Genomic DNA, 22,425 nt, shown 5'->3' on the forward strand with positions numbered 1-22,425 from the left:
ATGGATGAAGCTGGTTGATGGTAATGACAGCAGACTTGCCCTAGAGTTAATGCTTCCACCATGGTGTGATTTGCCAAATGTGGAAGTGCAGTGGCTAGCCATGTCAACAGTGTCCCTTGCCCCCACATACACTTAATAAGAGGAAGCAGCTAGATAGTTTATGTTAGGTCTGGTTAGAGGTTTGTGCAGTTAAGTGGGGTTGAGGTGTCTCACAAGCAGTTTATGGGGTGGTGCTTACAGAAGTAGCTCCATGTTTTACTGAGTGTTTGCTAACAGGGCTCTAATGTCTTACACTTTGGGGTGGGTTTCAGGTTAGGTTGTTTAGGTTTCTTAGGAATACTGTTTTTATTGTAAATCAGACCTCGCATGGATCTGAGACTTGTAATGTTGTAGCTGATGATTTTATTTGTACTACAGAGGACAAGATAAGAGGGTTTATGGCCTGCACCCAGGGCACAGAACACGGATGGAAGAGAAGGCCTCAGATAGAGGGGTGCCATTTTCAGTGAGCATGCGCCATGCCTTTGTGCCTTTCCCAGGTAAGGGGCTCCTTGTTGCTATGGGTTGTTTGTAGGCACTGAGAAGTCCTGAATTGTGAGTAGGATTTATTTAGAAGTGTGCATTATACTGTCCATCTCTCCTGTACTTGATGCTGTGCCTGCCCCAGTACCACTGTGGTATATCTCAGTAGTACTGTGTGCTAATGCTCTCTGTAAGCCTCTGCAAAATGTAGTTGATTCTGCCCATCCTTCTTTGCCTTTGCTTCTGTGTGGGGCCTCACTGGTGAGGAAGTGTCTTTCCTTGCTTGGCATTTCCACCTGACTTGGAATAGCAGGTGAGTGATCCTGTCTGATTTGTTTGCTTCTGTGGTTCTAATCATGTCTGCCTGCTTCCTACTGCATGAGTAGGAAGTTTGCCAGGCAAACTTCAGCCTTAAGTCCTACACTTGTTTGTCATTAAAATACCTGGAGGTTGTAACCCAGCTCCTTAATTACCCTACGATTACTGTGCCCATTTCTCTGCCAGTGGGTAGTCTAGGTAAACAAAATTGTTACAAGTTCTGTCAGAAGCTACCCTTCCATAATGAACTCACAATCTGATGAGATAACTTTGTTGACAGCTTTGCTTGGTAAGTGTGAACTATCAGCATACAAAGTCCAGTCTAACCCAAGGAAGTCTCAGCACTGTGTGGTGCAAGGGATCTTCCCAATGAGGACAGAGCATGGCTGGATTTAAAAGCCATGTTGCTCAATAGAAATTTATTGTGAAGCATGCTCATGATTTGAAGTTTCCTAGGTGCCACATTGTACAGATTCTCCAAGTTCCAGTATTTGAAAATTCTCACCAGATCCTACAGAGCACAGCAGGCCTTTGACAAAGCAGGTTCATCTTTTTAGAAGGATTGCTTTGAAGGATAAACGTATCTGCAATTCACATTCGTGGCAGAGGGATTCCTGTGTGTGTTCTGGTGCTCATTTGATGCACAACTTTTTTCTGAGTTACTGCTATTTCTGCTTGCCTACCGCATAGGCCCAAGCTATAGTCTCAGTTTCCTCAGATCAAAGGGAACACCCCATCCTGCAGGGTTTGCAGGGGTGCTAGCATTCAGGCACCACAGCTATTCACCTCAACACCTCCTTCCTCAGTGATAATTCTTCATTGTTGTTTATTTCATTAAATAATTATTATAGATTTGCCAGGATTTCTTTTGCAGGTGTACATAGATTTGACTGTGTGCTCTCTTGACTTTTACCTGAGAGTTATCATTCTGTATATACTTCTATGTTTGGGCTTTTCACCTAACATTTTTATATTAAAGGCTAGTGCTTATCAGTAAGAAATGGGAATACCTGGACCTGGTGGTACACACTTTCAATCCTAGCAGAGGCAGGCAGATCTGTGAGTTCTAGGCCAACCATAGCTACATAGTGAGTCCTTGCCTTGAAATAAAATAAGTGGGACTATAACCCAGTTTAACCTGTGTGTGCTCAGTTTGCACCATAGTCTATCAGTTTGTTTGCTGAGTCACAGATTACAATCAGCCCAGTTGTGTCAGGGTGATGGCCAGAAGGCTGACCTTTTGCTTCTCAGGAGTAGCATCTGAGTGTGCCTTGCACACTTACCTGAGTATGTTGGGAAGAATTTTGGATGCTGCCATTTTAAGTGAAGAAATTTTTTCTGACTATAGGTGTAATTTCCTGTCCTCTTATTGTGAGTGAAATTAAGTGTTTTTATGTACTTGAGGCTCTTCTGTCTGTTATTTCAGTGAACTTCTGTATAAAGTCTGTCATGGATTTTTAGCAACCACTCATCCTGTGTAGTAGCAGCTAAAATATCTTTTCCTACTTTGATCAGAACCTTTGTTTTTGCGTTGGAAGTTTTCTTATCAAGCTCTTTGTAGTCCAAAGAAGCTTGTCTTATTCCCTTAGTTCTTTTCTTCTCCTACTGCTAACTTGATTGTTTTCACTGAATATATTTGATATTGTTGAACCAAAGCACACTTAACATACACTTACTGCACACCACTTTGTTCATCACTTATTTGTTCAATAGACATTTCTCTTTTTTAGAGATATAAAGTATATTTTATTATTTATCCCAACTGCACTTTACCCTCCCTCCCTTCTTCCAGTCTCTTCCCCAATCTCTCTTTCCTTCAGATCCATCCCCCTCGACCTCCCCACAGAAAAGAGCAGCCTCGGAGACTGCATTAGTTAGGGAAGCAGAAACCGGCCTGAGTAGGGCCACCGGCCTCATCCGGCCAGACCAGCACCAGGGTAGCTAGAGCGCAGGGTCGGCTGACACCCGCCAGCTACCCACGACCCCCGCCACAGGATTTTGAGACTGCTGGTGAGTGGACACAGCTTCTGCTCCAGTCCAATCACGCAGGACCTGAGTCTGCTTTGGTTGGGGAGGCAGAAATCCGGGCTACGTAGGGCCACAAGCCTCTTCCGGTCAGAAAAGCACCTGGGTAGCTAGGGCGCAGGGTCGGCTGACACTCGCCAGCTACCCATAACACCCGCCACAGATCTTAAGACTTCTGGTGAGTGGAACACAGCTTCTGCTCCAATCCAATTGCGCGCGGGACCTGAGACTGCATTAGTTAGGGAAGCAGAAAACCGGCCTGAGTAGGACCACAGGCCTCTTCCTGCATACCGCCAGCTACCACGACCCCCGCCACAGGATTTTGAGACTGCTGGTGAGTGGAACACAGCTTCTGCTCCAATCTTTAAACAGTGACAACGACAACAACTAACCCCAGAGATTACCAGATGGCGAAAGGTAAACGTAATAATCTTACTAACAGAAACCAAGACCACTCACCATCATCAGAACCCAACACTCCCACTTCGCCCAGTCCAGGGCACCCCAACACACCGGAAAAGATAGACACGGATCTAAAAGCATATCTCATGATGATGGTAGAGGACTTCAAGAAGGACTTTAATAACACACTTAAAGAAATACAAAGGAACACTGGTAAACAGGTAGAAGACAGTAAAGAGGAAGCACAAAAATCTCTTAAAGAATTGCAGGAGAACACTGCTAAAGAGTTACAAATCCTTAAAGAAAAACAGGATAACATAATCAAACAGGTAGAAGTCCTTACAGAAAAACAGGAAAACACATCGAAACAGATGATGGAAATGAACAAAACCATACTAGACCTAAAAAGGGAAGTAGACACAATAAAGAAAACCCAAAATGAGGCAACACTGGAGATAGAAACCCTAGGAAAGAAATCTGGAACCATAGATACCAACATCAGCAACAGAATACAAGAGATGGAAGAGAGAATCTCAGGTGCAGAAGATTCCATAGAGAACATCGGCACAACAATCAAGGAAAATGTAAAATGCAAAAAGATCCTAACTCAAAACATCCAAGAAATACAGGACACAATGAGAAGACCAAACCTACGGATAATAGGAGTGGATGAGAATGAAGATTTTCAACTCAAAGGACCAGCAAACATCTTCAACAAAATTATAGAAGAAAACTTCCCAAATCTAAAGAAAGAGATGCCCATGAACATACAAGAAGCCTACAGAACTCCAAATAGACTGGACCAGAAAAGAAATACCTCCCGACACATAATAATCAGAACAATAAATGCTCTAAATAAAGATAGAATACTAAAAGCAGTAAGAGAAAAAGGCCAAGTAACATATAAAGGCAAGCCTATCAGGATTACACCAGATTTTTCACCAGAGACTATGAAAGCCAGAAGATCCTGGACGGATGTTATACAGACACTAAAAACACAAATTCCAGCCCAGGCTACTATACCCAGCCAAACTCTCAATTAACATAAATGGAGAAACCAAAGTATTCCACGACAAAACCAAATTCACACATTATCTCTCCACGAATCCAGCCCTTCAAAGGATAATAACAGAAAAAAACCAATACAAGGACAGGAACCACGCCCTAGAAACAACAAGAAGGTAATCCCTCAACAAACCTAAAAGAAGACAGCCACAAAAACAGAATGCCAACTTTAACAACAAAAATAACAGGAAACAACAATTACTTTTCCTTAATATCTCTTAATATCAATGGACTCAACTCCCCGATAAAAAGACATAGACTAACAAACTGGCTACACAAACAAGACCCAACATTTTGCTGCTTACAGGAAACTCATCTCAGAGAAAAAGATAGACACTACCTCAGAATGAAAGGCTGGAAAACAATTTTCCAAGCAAATGGTATGAAGAAACAAGCTGGAGTTGCCATTCTAATATCTGATAAGATTGACTTCCAACCCAAAGTCATTAAAAAAGACAGGGAGGGACACTTCATACTCATCAAAGGTAAAATCCTCCAAGAGGAACTATCAATCCTGAATATCTATGCTCCAAATACAAAGGCAGCCACATTCATTAAAGAAACTTTAGTAAATCTCAAAGCACACATTGCACCTCATACAATAATAGTGGGAGACTTCAACACACCACTCTCACCAATGGACAGATCATGGAAACAGAAACTAAACAGGGACACAGAGAAACTAAGAGAAATTATGAATCAAATGGATCTGGCAGATATCTACAGAACATTCTATCCTAAAACAAAAGGATATACCTTCTTCTCAGCACCTCATGGTACCTTCTCCAAAATTGACCACATAATTGGTCACAAAACAGGCCTCAACAGATACAAAAATATTGAAATTGTCCCATGCATCCTATCAGATCACCATGGACTAAGGCTGATCTTCAATAACAAAATAAATAATAGAAAGCCAACCTTCACGTGGAAACTGAACAACACTCTTCTCAATGATACCTTGGTCAAGGAAGGAATAAAGAAAGAAATTAAGGACTTTTTAGAGTTCAATGAAAATGAAGCCACAACATACCCAAACTTATGGGACGCAATGAAAGCATTTCTAAGAGGAAAACTCATAGCTCTGAGTGCCTCCAAAAGGAAACTAGAGAGAGCACACATTAGCAGCTTGACAACATACCTAAAAGCACTAGAACAAAAGGAAGCAAATTCACCCAAGAGGAGTAGACGGCAGGAAATAATCAAACTCAGGGGCGAAATCAACCAAGTGGAAACAAGAAGAACTATTCAAAGAATCAACCAATCAAGGAGCTGGTTCTTTGAGAAAATCAACAAGATAGATAAACCCTTAGCCAGACTCACTAGAGGGCACAGGGAAAGCATCCTAATTAACAAAATCAGAAATGAAAAAGAAGACATAACAACAGATCCTGAAGACATCCAAAACACCATCAGATCCTTCTACCAAAGGCTATACTCAACAAAACTGGAGAACCTGGATGAAATGGAGAAGTTCCTAGACAGATACCAGGTACCAAAGTTGAATCAAGATCAGGTTAATGATCTAAACAGCCCTATATCCCCCAAAGAAATAGAAGCAGTCATTAATAGTCTCCCAACTAAAAAAAGCCCAGGACCAGATAGGTTTAGTGCAGAGTTCTATCAGACCTTCAAAGAAGATCTAATCCCAGTTCTTCACAAACTATTCCACAAAATAGAAACAGAAGGTACTCTACCCAACTCATTCTATGAAGCCACAATTACTATGATACCTAAACCACAAAAAGACCCAACAAAGATAGAAAACTTCAGACCAATATCCCTTATGAATATTGATGCAAAAATCCTCAATAAAGTTCTTGCTAACCGAATCCAAGAACACATCAAAACAATCATCCATCCTGACCAAGTAGGTTTCATCCCAGGGATGCAGGGATGGTTCAATATACGGAAATCCATCAACGTAATCCAGTATATAAACAAACTCAAAGACAAAAACCACATGATCATCTCGTTAGATGCGGAAAAAGCATTTGACAAGATCCAACACCCATTCATGATAAAAGTCTTGGAAAGATCAGGAATTCAAGGCCCATACCTAAACATGATAAAAGCAATCTACAGCAAACCAGTAGCCAACATCAAAGTAAATGGTGAGAAGCTTGAAGCAATCCCTCTAAAATCAGGGACTAGACAAGGCTGTCCACTTTCTCCATACCTATTCAACATTGTACTTGAAGTCCTAGCCAGAGCAATTCGACAACAAAAGGAGATCAAAGGGATACAAATTGGAAAAGATGAAGTCAAAATATCACTTTTTGCAGATGATATGATAGTATATATAAGTGACCCTAAAAATTCCACCAGAGAACTCCTAAGCCTGATAAACAGCTTCGGTGAAGTAGCTGGATATAAAATTAACTCAAAGAAATCAATGGCCTTTCTTTACACAAAGAATAAACAGGCTGAGAAAGAAATTAGGGAAACAACACCCTTCTCAATAGTCACAAATAATATAAAATATCTTGGCGTGACTCTAACTAAGGAAGTGAAAGATCTGTATAATAAAAACTTCAAGTCTCTGAAGAAAGAAATTATAGAAGATCTCAGAAGATGGAAAGATCTCCCATGCTCATGGATTGGCAGGATCAACATTGTAAAAATGGCTATCTTGCCAAAAGCAATCTACAGATTCAATGCAATCCCCATCAAAATTCCAAATCAATTCTTCAACGAATTAGAAAGTGCAATCTGCAAATTCATCTGGAATAACAAAAAACCTAGGATAGCAAAAACTCTTCTCAAGGATAAAAGAACCTCTGGTGGAATCACCATGCCGGACCTAACGCTCTACTACAGAGCAATTGTGATAAAAACTGCATGGTACTGGTATAGTGACAGACAAATAGACCAATGGAATAGAATTGAAGACCCAGAAATGAACCCACACACCTACGGTCACTTGATCTTCGACAAGGGAGCTAAAACCATCCAGTGGAAGAAAGACAGCATTTTCAACAAATGGTGCTGGCACAACTGGTTGTTAACATGTAGAAGAATGCGAATCGATCCATTCCTATCTCCTTGTACTAAGGTCAAGTCTAAGTGGATCAAGGAACTTCACATAAAACCAGAGACACTGAAACTTATAGAGGAGAAAGTGGGGAAAAGCCTTGAAGATATGGGCACAGGGGAAAAATTCCTGAATAGAACAGTAATGGCTTGTGCTGTAAGATCGAGAATTGACAAGTGGGACCTCATGAAACTGCAAAGCTTCTGCAAGGCTAAAGACACCATCAATAAGACAAAAAAACCACCAACAGATTGGGAAAGGATCTTCACCTATCCTAAATCAGATAAGGGACTAATATCCAATATATATAAAGAACTCAAGAAGGTGGACTCCAGAAAGTCAAATAACCCCATTAAAAAATGGGGCTCAGAACTGAACAAAGAATTCTCACCTGAGGAATACCGAATGGCAGAGAAGCACCTGAAAAAATGTTCAACATCCTTAATCATCAGGGAAATGCAAATCAAAACAACCCTGAGATTCCACCTCACACCAGTCAGAATGGCTAAGATCAAAAATTCAGGAGACATCAGATCCTGGCGAGGATGTGGAGAAAGAGGAACACTCCTCCATTGTTGGTGGGATTGCAAGCTTGTACAACCACTCTGGAAATCAGTCTGGCGGTTCCTCAGAAAATTGGACATAGTACTACCGGAGGATCCAGCAATACCTCTCCTGGGCATATATCCAGAAGATGTCCCAACCGGTAAAAAGGACACATGCTCCACTATGTTCATAGCAGCCCTATTTATAATAGCCAGAAGCTGGAAAGAACCCAGATGTCCCTCAACAGAGGAATGGATACAGAAATTATGGTACATTTACACAATGGAGTACTACTCAGCTATTAAAAAGAGTGAATTTATGAAATTCCTAGCCAAATGGATGGACCTGGAGGGCATCATCTTGAGTGAAGTAACACAATCACAAAAGAACACACACAATATGTATTCACTGATAAGTGGATATTAGCCCAAAACTTAGGATACCCAAGATATAAGATACAATTTGCTAAACGCATGAAACTCAAGAAGAATGAAGACCAAAGTGTGGACACTGTGCCCCTTCTTAGAATTGGGAACAAAACACCCAGGGAAGGAGTTACAGAGACAAAGTTCGTAGCTGTGATGAAAGGATGGACCATTTAGAGACTGCGGTATCCAGGGATCCATCCCATAATCAGCTTCTAAACGCTGACACCATTGCATACACTAGCAAGATTTTGCTGAAAGGACCCAAATATAGCTGTCTCTTGTGAGACGATGCTGGGGCCTAGCAAACACAGGAGTGGATGTTCACAGTCAGCTATTGGATGTATTACAGGGCTCCCAATGGAGAAGCTAGAGAAAGTAACCAAGGAGCTGAAGGGATCTGCAACCCTATTGTTGGAACAACATGATGTACTAACCAGAACCCCGGAGCTCTTGTCTCTAGCTGCATATGTATCGAAAGGTGGCCTAGTCGGCCATCAATGGAAAGAGAGGCCCATTGGACTTGCAAACTTTATATGCCCCAATATAGGGGAATGCCAGGGCCAAAAGAATGGGAATGGTTGGGTAGGGAAGTGGGGGGCGCTATGGGGGACTTTTGGGATAGCATTGGAAATGTAATTGAGGAAAATATGTAATAAAAATATTAAAAATTAAAAAAAAAAAACAAAGAGCAGCCTCCTAGGGACATCAGCCAAACATACCATAAGAAGTTACAATAAGACCAGTCACATATTCTCCCATCATGGCTGGATGAGGCAACCCAATGTGAGGAAATGGAGATGCAAAGGCAGGCAAGAGTCAGAGACACCCCCACTCCCACTGTTAGGAGTCCTGCAAGAACACCAGGCTATACAACCATAACATGCAGAGGACCTAGGTCAGACATGGCCTACTGACCTCTGTGAGCCTGCTTGAGTCCCAGTCATCAACAGCAATCTCTCATGGGTATGATCTATGAGAAGTTTTCTGTTATCCTGTTGTGTATAGATTTTCAGTAGTGTAAAGGGAAATTTAAGTCTCTTACCGTAAGGAGCAGAAGCATGAGAGAACTGTTGTAGATTGTGTGCTAGGTGCTGTGGGAATACTGAGCAAGGCACCCACTGTCAAAAAAAGGACAGATAATAGATGTGGCTTCATATGTGGGAACTAAAGGGGGTTTGGGAATGAGGGGGGAGGGAGGATAAGCCACGTCCAGCCAGAGTTTTTCTTATGCTCTGGGCAGGCAGACGGAAGAGGACTGCCAGATGCTTTCCACTCGGCCCCGGGTGGGCATCTAAGCCACTGACCCCACTGGATGGGGGGTGGACAAGGGGCAGTCCCTGACCGGGGCCCCGGAGAGACACCCTGTAGCACCGGGGTTATGGGGGGGAGGGCTTAGGGAGAGTGGTTCCCACACAGGCGAGAGTCTGCACAGCGGGCCTTGAACAGACAGTCTATGGTTTTAGAGCTTTATTATAGAAAGGCAGGGGGAAAGAGAAAAGGTGAACACAGAGAGAGAGAGACTGGCCATGGCCAAGAGGAGAGAAAGGGGAAAAGAGAGAGAGAGAGAGAAGAAAGGCTAGAGAGTAAGAGGGAGAATGAGGAGAAAGGAAGAGAGGAGAGGAGAGTAAGGAGAGGAGAGTAAGAGCAAGAGAGTGAGAGAGTGAGGTGGGACCAAACAGCCCTTTTTATGGTAGGCTGCTGTTTACTGTTGCTAGGTAACTGGGGAGGAGTTTAGCCTGAAGGTCAGAAGCTTGGGACATTGCCTATGTGACTACTAACCATGCTTCTTCTGTGGGGGTTATGGGGGGGCGGTAACTTTGACAGGAGCCAGAGTTTCCAGGATATATGAGAGAACTCCTTCCGTCCTATGTAGGTGAATTATCACCACCAGGTCCCAGGGTTCAGACCTCAGCTCAACTGGAAACCAGGCTGTCTATGTTTAGCCCAATACCCCACAGTCATATATATTACAGACAAGTGAAAACTTAAAAACCTAATGCACAGAAACAAACTTTATTGAACTTGAAGTAAGGCTTTAACTTTGAACACCAACTTTACAATTATATAGCTGCATATCTGCCATTTTGCTCACTTGCAGTGTGAGCTGTACTAGCTTTTAAAGGAGTGTGCTTTTCAGGTGGGCTGATCCTGGCTGCCGACTACTCTCAGCTTGAACTGAGGATCCTGGCTCACCTGTCTCGTGACTGTCGTCTCATTCAAGTCTTAAATACGGGAGCTGATGTGTTCAGGAGCATTGCTGCTGAGTGGAAGATGATTGAGCCTGATGCTGTTGGTGACGATCTGAGGCAGCACGCAAAGCAGGTGAACCTAGTGCATGAGCCTCATATAACAGAAAGAATTAATTAAATGCTCACAACAATTTCATTTGAGGAATGGTTTCTCTCTGGAACTTTCAAGTCACATTTATTGGTCTCATGGTATTTATTAAACTAAGCTCTGTGGGCCACTTAGTGTCAAGAAAGGCCTGTGTATTTAAGTCTGTGCTGTGGCTAGTCATGGTGTCTGGTACTCAGTAGGTGTTTACCTGCTAGTGGCAGGGAGGGTGAGGTAGTTGTTATACATGAGGAAGAATGTGTGTTTTAAATCTCTAATCAGTAAATGTCTTGACAGAAATTTTTATATTTTTTTTACAGCATCTAGCCAAAGTGCATTGTATTGAATATAGTCTCTAATGGTTTTGAAAATAGAATTGGATTGTAATGGATGACAGAGCTTTGAGCTGTTCAGCGGCTCTTTTGTCTTGCACTTTTGCATTGGATCATTGTTAGTCACAGACATGACAAATGACATGTTACTATTTCCTAGCTAGAGTAATACCAACCTAACATTTCCCATCTGCACACCCTGTGGGAAGTCAGATGGCATTTTCCAAAGACCTTCTCCAGGTTCCCTCTCATCCCAGACTTAGCTGGTGGGAGATGCTTCCTCTCTCCAGTGCAGCTCAGCTCAGCACCAACACCTGTCCCCATCCCTGCTGAAAAAGCTAGCTCTGCTCCTCCTCTCCTGAATCTGCATTTACCAAGAGTCGAGCCCTTAGTAACTAACCCTTATAACCCACTCTATTTTTTCATATGTAAAGACAAAGTTTATTACTGCTATTGTTGCCCATGAAAAATGATGTTAAAAACTTGGAGGAAAATATAAAGGACATATAATACATAATATTAACGAGGCCGCACAATCTCTGAAAGAAAAACATGCATCTTTACTCTGATATGTGGAATCTAGTAAAATATATATGTATATAAATATGTTAATAAATGTACATATGAGTACTGAACATATAGGAAAAGAACAAAAGTGATAAATATAAGGAGATGAGGAAATATTGAATGCCAGTGATTGTAACAAAATGGAATATAAGATAATTACTAGTATAACCCACTCTTGAGACAGGTGTCATTTATATCCCTGTTTTATAGAAGAGAGAGCAGACATAATGTTAGATATTTGTTTACACATATTTGAGTGGTGGAGTCAGGAGAAGTAGGGAACATCAGTTAGTATATCTAACTTCTGAATCTAGTTTTCCAGGGGGATGTTGTCTGTGCCCATCAATGCTGGCCTGATTCGGCGGTGAGCATGCTCAAACAGTGTCTGCTCTGTCTAATATGCACCAAGTGATCTAATCCCCAAGTTTTGTGGAGCTTTCAGGCCACATTAAACTAAAGCAGACAAGTACACTTGGAATCACAACAAAATAGTTTTAAAAGTCAGAAGGAAGAATAAATGGAGGTTTAAAGGACAAAAAGCTCTTGGCCTGGTGTGATGACACACACTATCATGCCCCAGGGCACAGGCAGGCATGATGGAGGTGGCCTCTGCAGAGTCCTGAATTCAAGGTCATTCTGATCTGCATAGCAAGTCAGGCCAGCCAGAACTTCACAGTGAGATCCTATCTTAAAACAAAATTTAAAAATTCCACAAAATACTTAAGAAAAGAGGATGGGGTTCCCCTAGCGTGTCACATTAAAAGTTTTTAGTATTTTGACAGTATTTTATCTGATAAGCAAGTTATCCTTTTTGTTGTTGTTTGGTTGGTTTTTATTGTTTTGTTTTGAGACAGGTTTTCTCTGTTGATCTGGCTGACCTGGTCACTCTGTAGATCCAGTTGGCCTCGAATTTAGAGATCTGCTTGCCTGACTAAAAGCCACCACCCCCCAGCAGAAAGTTCTCTTTTCATATTTTATTCACCATTCATATGGAGTTTGCATTGTGTCAGTTTCCTAAATACCCACAAGTCATTACTTTTTATTGCCAACAGTCTCGTAATACAAATCTACATGTTTTGGATGAAAACATTTAGTTATAAAAAGATCAGGTGGCTGTGGCAAGATCATGCATGAATCCAGGCAGGGCCTGCTATAGCTGTATAGCTTCCAAAGTTTACTTCCAAGTTTTTTTTTTTTTAACTTTTAGGAAAAGATTTATTTATTTTATGTATATGAGCACACTGTCACTGAAGAAGAGGGCATTGGATCCAATTACAGATGGTTGTAAGTCAACATGTGGTTGTTGGGAATTGAACTCATGTCCTCTGGAAGAGCAGCCAGTGCTCTTAACCCCTGAGCTATCTCACCTCTGTCTTCTTCAGCAAATTCTACTGGCTTGTTTAATACTTAATCCAGATGAATTTTGCTTTGTGGGATGTTAGACTTTAGGTAGCTCTAAATTGAAGATATTTCTTTCTAGAGAAGTTTCCCCTATTCTCAAACTGTTTGCTCCTGTCTTACCAGTGGGCAAGGACAGGAATATTTGCAAAACTTTCTTTTCAGACTTCTAGGCATCTCCTTAGCAGACACCACTGAGATACCCTGGGGAGTAAAACTTGCTCTAATGGCTGGTGGAAACACAGAAATCAATCTTTCTATTTTGACTGCTCTCACTCTTTATATTGTTACGCACACATGCAAAGTAATGCCCAAAGGCAGACCAGATGTTTGCTGGGCAACAGCTTCTGTGGGTCCAACCCACTAATTATTTCTTTTTCACTGTGAAGTAAAAAGTTTACTAAGGTATCAATTCTAATGAATACTGTATTCTTAAGTTTCATATGGTTGTGACCTTCAACTTACTGAGCATAATGCCTCCTGTTTAGATTTGCTATGGAATTATATATGGAATGGGAGCTAAATCTTTAGGAGAGCAGATGGGCATTAAAGAAAATGATGCTGCTTCCTACATTGACTCTTTCAAGTCCAGATATAAAGGTAAGAAACTTAAGGGCCTTGTAGCTACTCACCACATTAATTAAATTCATACCACAGAAATTTATTAAATAGTTATTAATCAGAAGTTTTACCAGGAATTATTGAGGACAAGTAGCATGCAGCTTACTGTCATTATTTGTTGAGATCAGCGTGTGTAAATAAAGGCAGAGTCAGACGTAAGCAGGCACACTTGCTATCTGTGCTATACACTGTGCCTACCTCCAAAATGTGCACGTTGACTTGTATGTGAGGTTTAGATCGCTTTAGATTGACAGTAAAACATTTATTATTCATGGTAGAAACTCTGAGTGACTGTTATGATAGAGCAGTTTACATACTTTAAATTTTCTCTTCTTTTAAAAGCTTATCAAAGTATAATTTATATACAATTAAAGTTCACTGTTTTCATATACATACTTCTGTGAAGTTTGACAGCTGTATGTAGTCAGGTATTCTGTGCTTCAGCCAAGATATAGAAGATGGGGGAAAGGGGAGGCTTGGGGGAGGAGAGGAGTGGGGAAAAGCTGCGGTTGGTATGTAATATATGAAAAAAAATGAATGAGGAAAGGGGCCAATCAGCAGTCCCTTGAAAAAGTCTGTGCTGATGAGAGGTTTGTATTGTTTTGTTTTTTCTTTGCAAGAATGAAGTCATAGTACTCAGAAAGCCACTGGCCATGTATCCAAAGTACTGTCAGGAGGAAGGGCAGAGTGGATCTATGCAGAAGCGAGAGGCTCTGGGATGAAGCTACTGTGCTTTGTAGATAACTCACCATATTTGAAACAGTCGTGGGCCTTGTAGAAGGAACACTAAACAGGAGACCTAATCCATGTTTTCACAGAGCTTCAGTTCTTCTTAACATACCTGGCAGAGAGCAGCCCCGGTAGGAAGGGGAATGTATTTCTTCTCACCTTGTCAGGTCTTCCAGGCAAAGTGTCTGCTCGAGTTTGTGGATTGATCCCTGTCCTTGATGTGCAAGAGAAGGGGAAAGCATCTAGAAGTAGTATTGATCCTCTGAGAGCCACACAATCCTCGGTGGACACTGCTCACTGATAGAGGATTGAACTTCCTGTGGCTGAAAGCAGGCAGTTCACGCTTAACTGGAGTTACTGTTGGATTGAGATATTGTAGGTGCCTTCTTTTTTAACCACCCCATGTTTCTGATTTTTTTTCCCTCAAATTTGAGTAAAAATTGCCTTAATTCTTGCAAAGATAGAAGACTGTTCAAAATAAATAAAAGTGATTAGAATCACACCAAGTCTTAGGTAATCCAGTGAGGTTTTTTTCAGATGCCACCTACTTTCTGCAAGCTATATGTCTGTGTGTGGGTTTGGGGTTGTGCATATTCTGAGGCATTTTATAGATGATGTTCCCCACCCTCCACTCCCCAACTTGGAGTTGAAATTTAAGAAGTAGGAGTATGTCAGAAAAATGGTGAGAGGGAAAGAGATGGTGGGAACCCCACATTCAGGAGCACGTAGACATGACACCTGCAGTTAAGGCCTCCAGAGGTTAGAATGGAGATGAATGCAGATGATCTAGTTATGACACTGTGTGACAGGAGGTGCAAGGGCTGCTGTGAGTCAGGGAACAAGAACAAAGGAAAACCAGGAGGCACTGTGGGATTTTGTTGTATTTGTATACAATGATACACAGGAAGATTTTGGTTATAACTGTTTTTGTATTTTCTTTTAGGGATTAATCATTTCATGAGGGACACAGTGAAGAACTGTAGAAAAAATGGATTTGTTGAGACAATTTTGGGAAGACGTAGATATTTGCCAGGAATCAAAGACGACAATCCTTATCATAAAGCACATGTATGTTGAAATTTTTCTGAGTTTTAACATTTCAATGACATTTAATATTCAAAAAAGACTGTAATGTTCCTTTAAGGAACTCTTCATAATTAGATTTTTGAATAAACAAAGTTAGCCATTGGTTTTATAAAGGACTGTTGGAGTGATGACAAACAGCTGGTCACTTAATACTTCAGTGTGATATTTATTAGTTTCGGTGACTGGTTGTAAGTAAATACTTTTCTTTCCAGGGCTGGGGTTGAACTTTTGGTCATAGTGGTAATAGGCAAGCACTCTAATGCTGAAGTGTATTCCCATCTTCATCCCTGTTTGTCCTCCTTCCCTCCTACAACTCTCGGACAGAGCCTAAGTTGCCCAGGATCACTCTTATAACACAGGAAAGCCTTAAAATTGGGATGCTCCTGCCTCAGCCCCCTGTATATCTGAGACTGGAGACCTGCACCACCACTCTCAGCACCAACTCCACTGCTTTCCACTTCCTGCTTCCTCATGTTACATGTTTGCTAACATTTTCCCATTGTTAGACTTGCATACTCTTAGTTCTACCTATTCTTTTCACTATTTTAAATGATTACAGGCTTGTTATTAGTGTTGTACTTAATGTGAACATTAGTGTTCTGCTGTGACTGCTATCTGTTCCCCAGCTTAGACTCTGCCAGTCCCCCACTGCCTCTACCACCACCAATTATTCTACCTTGTGTCACTGTCACTACCATCTTATCTGGTTTCTTTTCTTTCCTACCAACCTCTCCACAAGATTTAGTCTCTTAAGGACAAAGACCATATCTCTTTTCCCTTTTGTATCTCCACTGTCAAAGATAGCAGGTTCTAGATGTTAGGAAGCCCAGGAGTGTGGTGCAGATATCTGCTGAATCTCGTTTGAGAGCCTTCTTCAAGAAACAAGACATGGTGGAGGGTCTTACATGACAGGACCAAGCAATCATGTTAGCTGGGCCTTTTGTTTTCATTAATTTTATGTAAAACAAACAAACAGCATTTATACTGCCTTGACTCCTTGTCCTAGTTAATTTTTGATGACATGCATTGCATATGAAAGATCAAGGAAGTAATTTGAGTTTTTATAATGCTACTTTTATTCAGAGAGAGTTTATGTTGCTTTTTTTCAAGAGACTGGAATGATCAGAAATATGGAATTACTTGGATGCTATTCCAGGTACAGAAGTGTTTTGAAGCAAGACTGTTAAAGCCAGATTATTTTTCGTGTGTGTGTGCGTCTGTGTGTGTGCGCGCGCGCACGCACATATAAACTGCATGCATAGTGTTGGCTTTTCTCTGTAATCTGATGGTTTACCAAGTCTTTGTCTACTAATTGGTTCCTGATTCCAGATATGTTTCCTCAAGATCTTGTGATCTTGTCAGCTTTCTACAACCTACAGATACATTCGGTCAGCTAAAAAGGATCCTTAACTGAATGTTGAAGATTTTTAAATCAAAGCAATCCAACCTTATGCATAGTCTAGTCTCATATGGGTGGCCCAGAAGGTAGGGCTGCAGATTGTTATTTGTAGGATGATGCCTACCTGCTGATGTCCTGAGTCACATTTCAAACTTCTGGTGCAGATATGACAACCGATCTGTGGGTACCGAGGGCAAATTGAGACCTATAATTAAGCACCTGTAATTGTCATTTATAGGCTGAACGTCAGGCCATCAACACAACAGTCCAGGGATCAGCTGCTGATATAGTCAAAATAGCCACAGTTAATATTCAGAAGCAATTAGAGACCTTCCATTCAACCTTCAAATCCCACGGTCATCGGGAAAGTATGCTCCAGAATGACCGAACAGGTTTGTCTATATAGCAGTGAGGTACTTGGTAGCTCTAACATGGAGAAAATGATTGTGTCGGAAAGGTGGGTGTGGGGAGGGCATATTTTATATTTAATTTCTAAAAATCTTAAAATATTTTGGTACCAGATGTCTTTATACACTTGGAAATTATTAATGATACCAAAGAATTATTATTTATATAGATTATATATGCTATAGTTACCACATTGGAAATTAAAGAATTTTTAGGCTTGGTTTAACATTTTCAGACAATAATAAAAATAAAAAGGGGGGGGCGCTGAAGAGATGGATCAAAGGTTAAGAGTGCATATGCTCTTGCACAGGACTTGGCTTCTGTTCTCAGCACCCACATCAAAAGGCTCCCAGCGGCTTGTAACTCCAGCTCCAAGGGAGCCAACACCTCTGCCCTCCTTAGGCACCTGTACCCACATACACACACCCTCACCTGTACACACATCAGCACACCATATTTTAACATAAGCAACACGTTTTTATGAATGTAAATCTTTTTGGAACAGAAGAAAATTAGTCCCAAGTCAATTTAGTTTGTATTTCTCTGTAAGTCTCTTTGCTGTCTGACTTATAAAACGATGGATTCCTGCCATTTTGTATTGCATATCTGTTAATCTGTGAGAGGAGATGAAAAATGCACGCCCAGCACAAGCATCCACAGTGCTGTTAGGAGTTGACTTTGCACAGGCAGGGATCCTCTGTGGCTCAATACGTTGCCTGTTCCTGAAGTAGTGCTTGGGCCCCATGCCTCTCAGGGTGAAAGATCCTGAGAGAGACAGGTTAGAGACGTTCCAGAAGCTGCATATCTTGTTTACATCCTTCTTTCGACAATGAAGTTATTGGGTATTTGAGTTTGCCTGCTAGGCAGCAGCCAGTATTTTCTTGATAGTTCCAAGACCTGTGTGTTTTAAAATGTTAGTTAAGGAATTTTAAGAAACTTGAAATTTTAAGAGCAAAATAAAACAAAATCTACTTCCCTCTAGTTTGATGGCATGCTGCTCAGGTTTGCTCTCTTTCTTGGAGCAGGATTGTTGCCCAAGAGGAAACTGAAAGGGATGTTTTGTCCCATGAGAGGAGGATTCTTCATCCTTCAACTTCACGACGAGCTTTTATATGAAGTGGCAGAAGAGGATGTTGTCCAGGTATTTTTTTTTTAAGTCTACTATGTAGGCAGCAGAATGACCGGTTCTTTGCCATGCACGATGTATTGGACCCTCTCTACCCCAGGCTGGCTGCTCTATAAACGTTGAATCCCTATGGGGAGAAAAGCCAAGCATCCTCAAGTTCACACTGAAAGGAAGGGGATGCTTGACGCAGACACGTTTGTCTGAGGTTTCCAAGTTCTGAACTTCTCATCAGTGCAGGGCAGTCTGAATGCCTGGCTCATTTCTGATTGTGTTTAAACAACACAATGTAGAGCACCAGTCTGGTTTATCTTCCTCTGTGGGTGAACTGGGGAAGAGCCGTTGATTGGAAGGAGTTTATTAACCTCTTTTCTTTATTTGCAGGTAGCTCAGATTGTCAAGAATGAAATGGAATGTGCTATAAAACTTTCTGTGAAGCTGAAAGTGAAAGTGAAAATAGGTGCCAGCTGGGGAGAGCTGAAGGACTTTGATGTGTGATGGTACAGTTAACCAGGTCCCCAGAGCAGCCTGGTAGATAGTCATTTAGAATGCATAGAGTCTGCCCTTTGACCTGCTCTTAAACAAGCAGGTCTCCAGTGGGTTTCTAATGTATACCTCAGTCCAGCCCCTGTGCTGTCACAAGGCTTTGAGGGGAGATTTATTAGTTATCCTCACTCTCAAAGAGTATCTATGAATTTGCCTTTCATAATTTATTGGAGTGTTAAACAGTCTCAGAATGTATGCTTGAAAAATGCACTTAGCACTTTGGGTCCTCAACTGTGTAGAATGTGAAGGAGTGGAGCTGCTGCCTCAGGGCCATTTTTATTCCTGTCAAGGACTCCAGCACTCATAATGTAATCCCCCAAGAGCCACGGGCAGTGCTCAGCTCCAGTCATTAGAGTTATGCAGTGTGTGTGATCTTTTCCTACAGTAAAAACTTCTGAAGTAGAATTTTAAAATCTCAAATTGAAAATCTATAAGACAGTAAGCTGTGTGAAAGGAATCTAGAAATGAGTTTTCATGAACTGTTGCCGCTTGTTCTTCTCATCGGCGTTCCAACAAGGAAGAATTTAGAGCACTCTTAAAATGAGCTGTTCCCCATAAGAAGTGTCTGTCAGCTTAGACATCGATTGCACTTGAACCTAACACTGCCAGGCCAGGAAAACACCCCTTTGCTAGCTATAGCTAGCCCCTTAGTGCCTCTGTCTGTATTTGTGGTATGATATGAAGAGAATTCTCAGGCTTAAAACATTGGATTTCTTTACTCATAACTAATATATCTTTTTGCTGTTCAAATAAATTTATGAGAAATTTGTATTAATGTTTTTAATTTTTAAAAATCTATTTGGTCGAAGAGTATTAGAAAAACCTTTGTACTTTATCAGAGGATTTTTTTGTGTGTGTGTTAATCATGATGAAGAGAGATACTTGCGTCATCAGATACAGTTGGATGGATGGGTAGGGAGAGGAAGGGGACAGAAGATGGCCCCAAACTCTCAGTCCTGACTCCTCCATTCTTAAATGATGAATTTATAGGCATGAAGTGCCACCCCCTGTTTCATTATTCCTTGGGATATTATATATAGAGAAAGACACACACACACACACATACACACACATGTATAATCAGCTATACTGTGTTTCTCAAGAAGAAAATCTGTACTTCTCTGAGTTTTCTAGTGGGTTGAAGCCAGTGAATCTATCTGATTCTCCCTCCACACCTTCCTTAACACCTCTCCCTAGACCTGTGCTCCAAATTCTAGATAGGGACTAATGTGTATATCCCATGTACCAGCACAGCCCACTGTGTCCACCTGACTTTATACCACCTTAGCTAACCTTAAAGCTCAATCCACTGACACCCGCCAGCTACCCACGACCCCCGCCACAGGATTTTGAGACTGCTGGTGAGTGGAACACAGCTTCTGCTCCAGTCCAGTCACGCGGGACCTGAGACTGCTCTGGTTGGGGAGAGAGAAATCCGGCCTACATAGGGCCACAAGCCTCTTCCGGTCAGAAAAGTACCTGGGTAGCGAGGGCGCAGGGTCGGCTGAAACTCGCCAGCTACCCACAACACCCGCCACAGGATCTTAAGACTTCTGGTGAGTGGAACACAGCTTCTGCTCCAAACCAATTGCGCGCGGGACCTGAGACTGCATTAGTTAGGGAAGCAGAAACCGGCCAGAGTAGGGCCACAGGCCTCATCCGGCCGGATCAGCACCTGGGTAGCTAGAGCGCAGGGTCGGCTGACACCCGCCAGCTACCCACGACCCCCGCCACAGGATTTTGAGACTGCTGGTGAGTGGAACACAGCTTCTGCTCCAGTCCAGTCACGCGGGACCTGAGACTGCTCTGGTTGGGGAGAGAGAAATCCGGCCTACATAGGGCCACAAGCCTCTTCCGGTCAGAAAAGCACCTGGGTAGCGAGGGCGCAGGGTCAGCTGACACTCGCCAGCTACCCACAACACCCGCCACAGGATCTTAAGACTTCTGGAGAGTGGAACACAGCTTCTGCTCCAATCCAGTTGCGCGCGGGACCTGAGACTGCATTAGTTAGGGAAGCAGAAACCGGCCTGAGTAGGACCACAGGCCTCTTCCGGCTGGACCAGCACCGGAGCGACCCACGACCCCCGCCACAGGATTTTCGAGACTTCTGGTGAGTGGAACACAGCTTCTGCTCCAATCTTTAAACAGTGACAACGACAACAACTAACCCCAGAGATTACCAGATGGCGAAAGGTAAACGTAATAATCTTACTAACAGAAACCAAGACCACTCACCATCATCAGAACCCAGCACTCCCACTTCGCCCAGTCCAGGGCACCCCAACACACCGGAAAAGATAGACACGGATCTAAAAGCATATCTCCTGATGATGGTAGAGGACTTCAAGAAGGACTTTAATAACACACTTAAAGAAATACAAAGGAACACTGGTAAACAGGTAGAAGACAATAAAGAGGAAGCACAAAAATTCTTTAAAGAATTGCAGGAGAACACTGCTAAAGAGTTACAAATCCTTAACGAAAAGCAGAATAACCTAATCAAACAGGTAGAAGTCCTTAATGAAAAACAGGAAAACACATCCAAACAGATGATGGAAATGAACAAAACCATACTAGACCTAAAAGGGGAAGTAGACACAATAAAGAAAACCCAAAATGAGGCAACACTGGAGATAGAAACCCTAGGAAAGAAATCTGGAACCATAGATACCAACATCAGCAACAGAATACAAGAGATGGAAGAGAGAATCTCAGGTGCAGAAGATTCCATAGAGAACATCGGCACAACAATCAAGGAAAATGTAAAATGCAAAAAGATCCTAACTCAAAACATCCAAGAAATACAGGACACAATGAGAAGACCAAACCTACGGATAATAGGAGTGGATGAGAATGAAGATTTTCAACTCAAAGGACCAGCAAACATCTTCAACAAAATTATAGAAGAAAACTTCCCAAATCTAAAGAAAGAGATGCCCATGAACATACAAGAAGCCTATAGAACTCCAAATAGACTGGACCAGAAAAGAAATACCACCCGACACATAATAATCAGAACAATAAATGCTCTAAATAAAGATAGAATACTAAAAGCAGTAACAGAAAAAGGCCAAGTAACATATAAAGGCAAGCCTATCAGAATTACACCAGATTTTTCACCAGAGACTATGAAAGCCAGAAGATCCTGGACGGATGTTATACAGACACTAAAAACACAAATTCCAGCCCAGGCTACTATACCCAGCCAAACTCTCAATTAACATAGATGGAGAAACCAAAGTATTCCACGACAAAACCAAATTCACACATTATCTCTCCAGGAATCCAGCCCTTCAAAGGATAATAACAGAAAAAAACCAATACAAGGACAGGAACCACGCCCTAGAAACAACAAGAAGGTAATCCCTCAACAAACCTAAAAGAAGACAGCCACAAGAACAGAATGCCAACTTTAACAACAAAAATAACAGGAAACAACAATTACTTTTCCTTAATATCTCTTAATATCAATGGACTCAACTCCCCGATAAAAAGACATAGACTAACAAACTGGCTACACAAACAAGACCCACATTTTGCTG

The 22,425-nt window shown here is 41.7% G+C and overlaps 1 protein-coding gene across 1 annotated transcript in view; it reads left to right on the top strand.

The window, feature by feature from the left end:
* The window catches only part of Polq (DNA polymerase theta), an 86,272-nt gene extending 66,712 nt beyond the window's left edge, over positions 1–19,560 (top strand). Inside the window, exons 24-30 of the mRNA XM_021184708.3 lie at positions 418–539; positions 10,478–10,662; positions 13,460–13,571; positions 15,265–15,389; positions 17,045–17,198; positions 18,240–18,355; positions 18,722–19,560. Coding sequence (XP_021040367.1) covers positions 418–539; positions 10,478–10,662; positions 13,460–13,571; positions 15,265–15,389; positions 17,045–17,198; positions 18,240–18,355; positions 18,722–18,835 — 928 coding nt within the window. The 3' untranslated portion in view covers positions 18,836–19,560. The remainder of the gene's footprint in view (positions 1–417; positions 540–10,477; positions 10,663–13,459; positions 13,572–15,264; positions 15,390–17,044; positions 17,199–18,239; positions 18,356–18,721) is intronic.
* The last annotated feature ends 2,865 nt before the right edge of the window (positions 19,561–22,425 follow it).

This window comes from Mus caroli, unplaced genomic scaffold, assembly GCF_978045245.1.
Source record: "Mus caroli unplaced genomic scaffold, Mus_caroli_1 scaffold_17, whole genome shotgun sequence".
In the NCBI taxonomy this organism is placed as follows: Eukaryota; Metazoa; Chordata; class Mammalia; order Rodentia; family Muridae; genus Mus; species Mus caroli.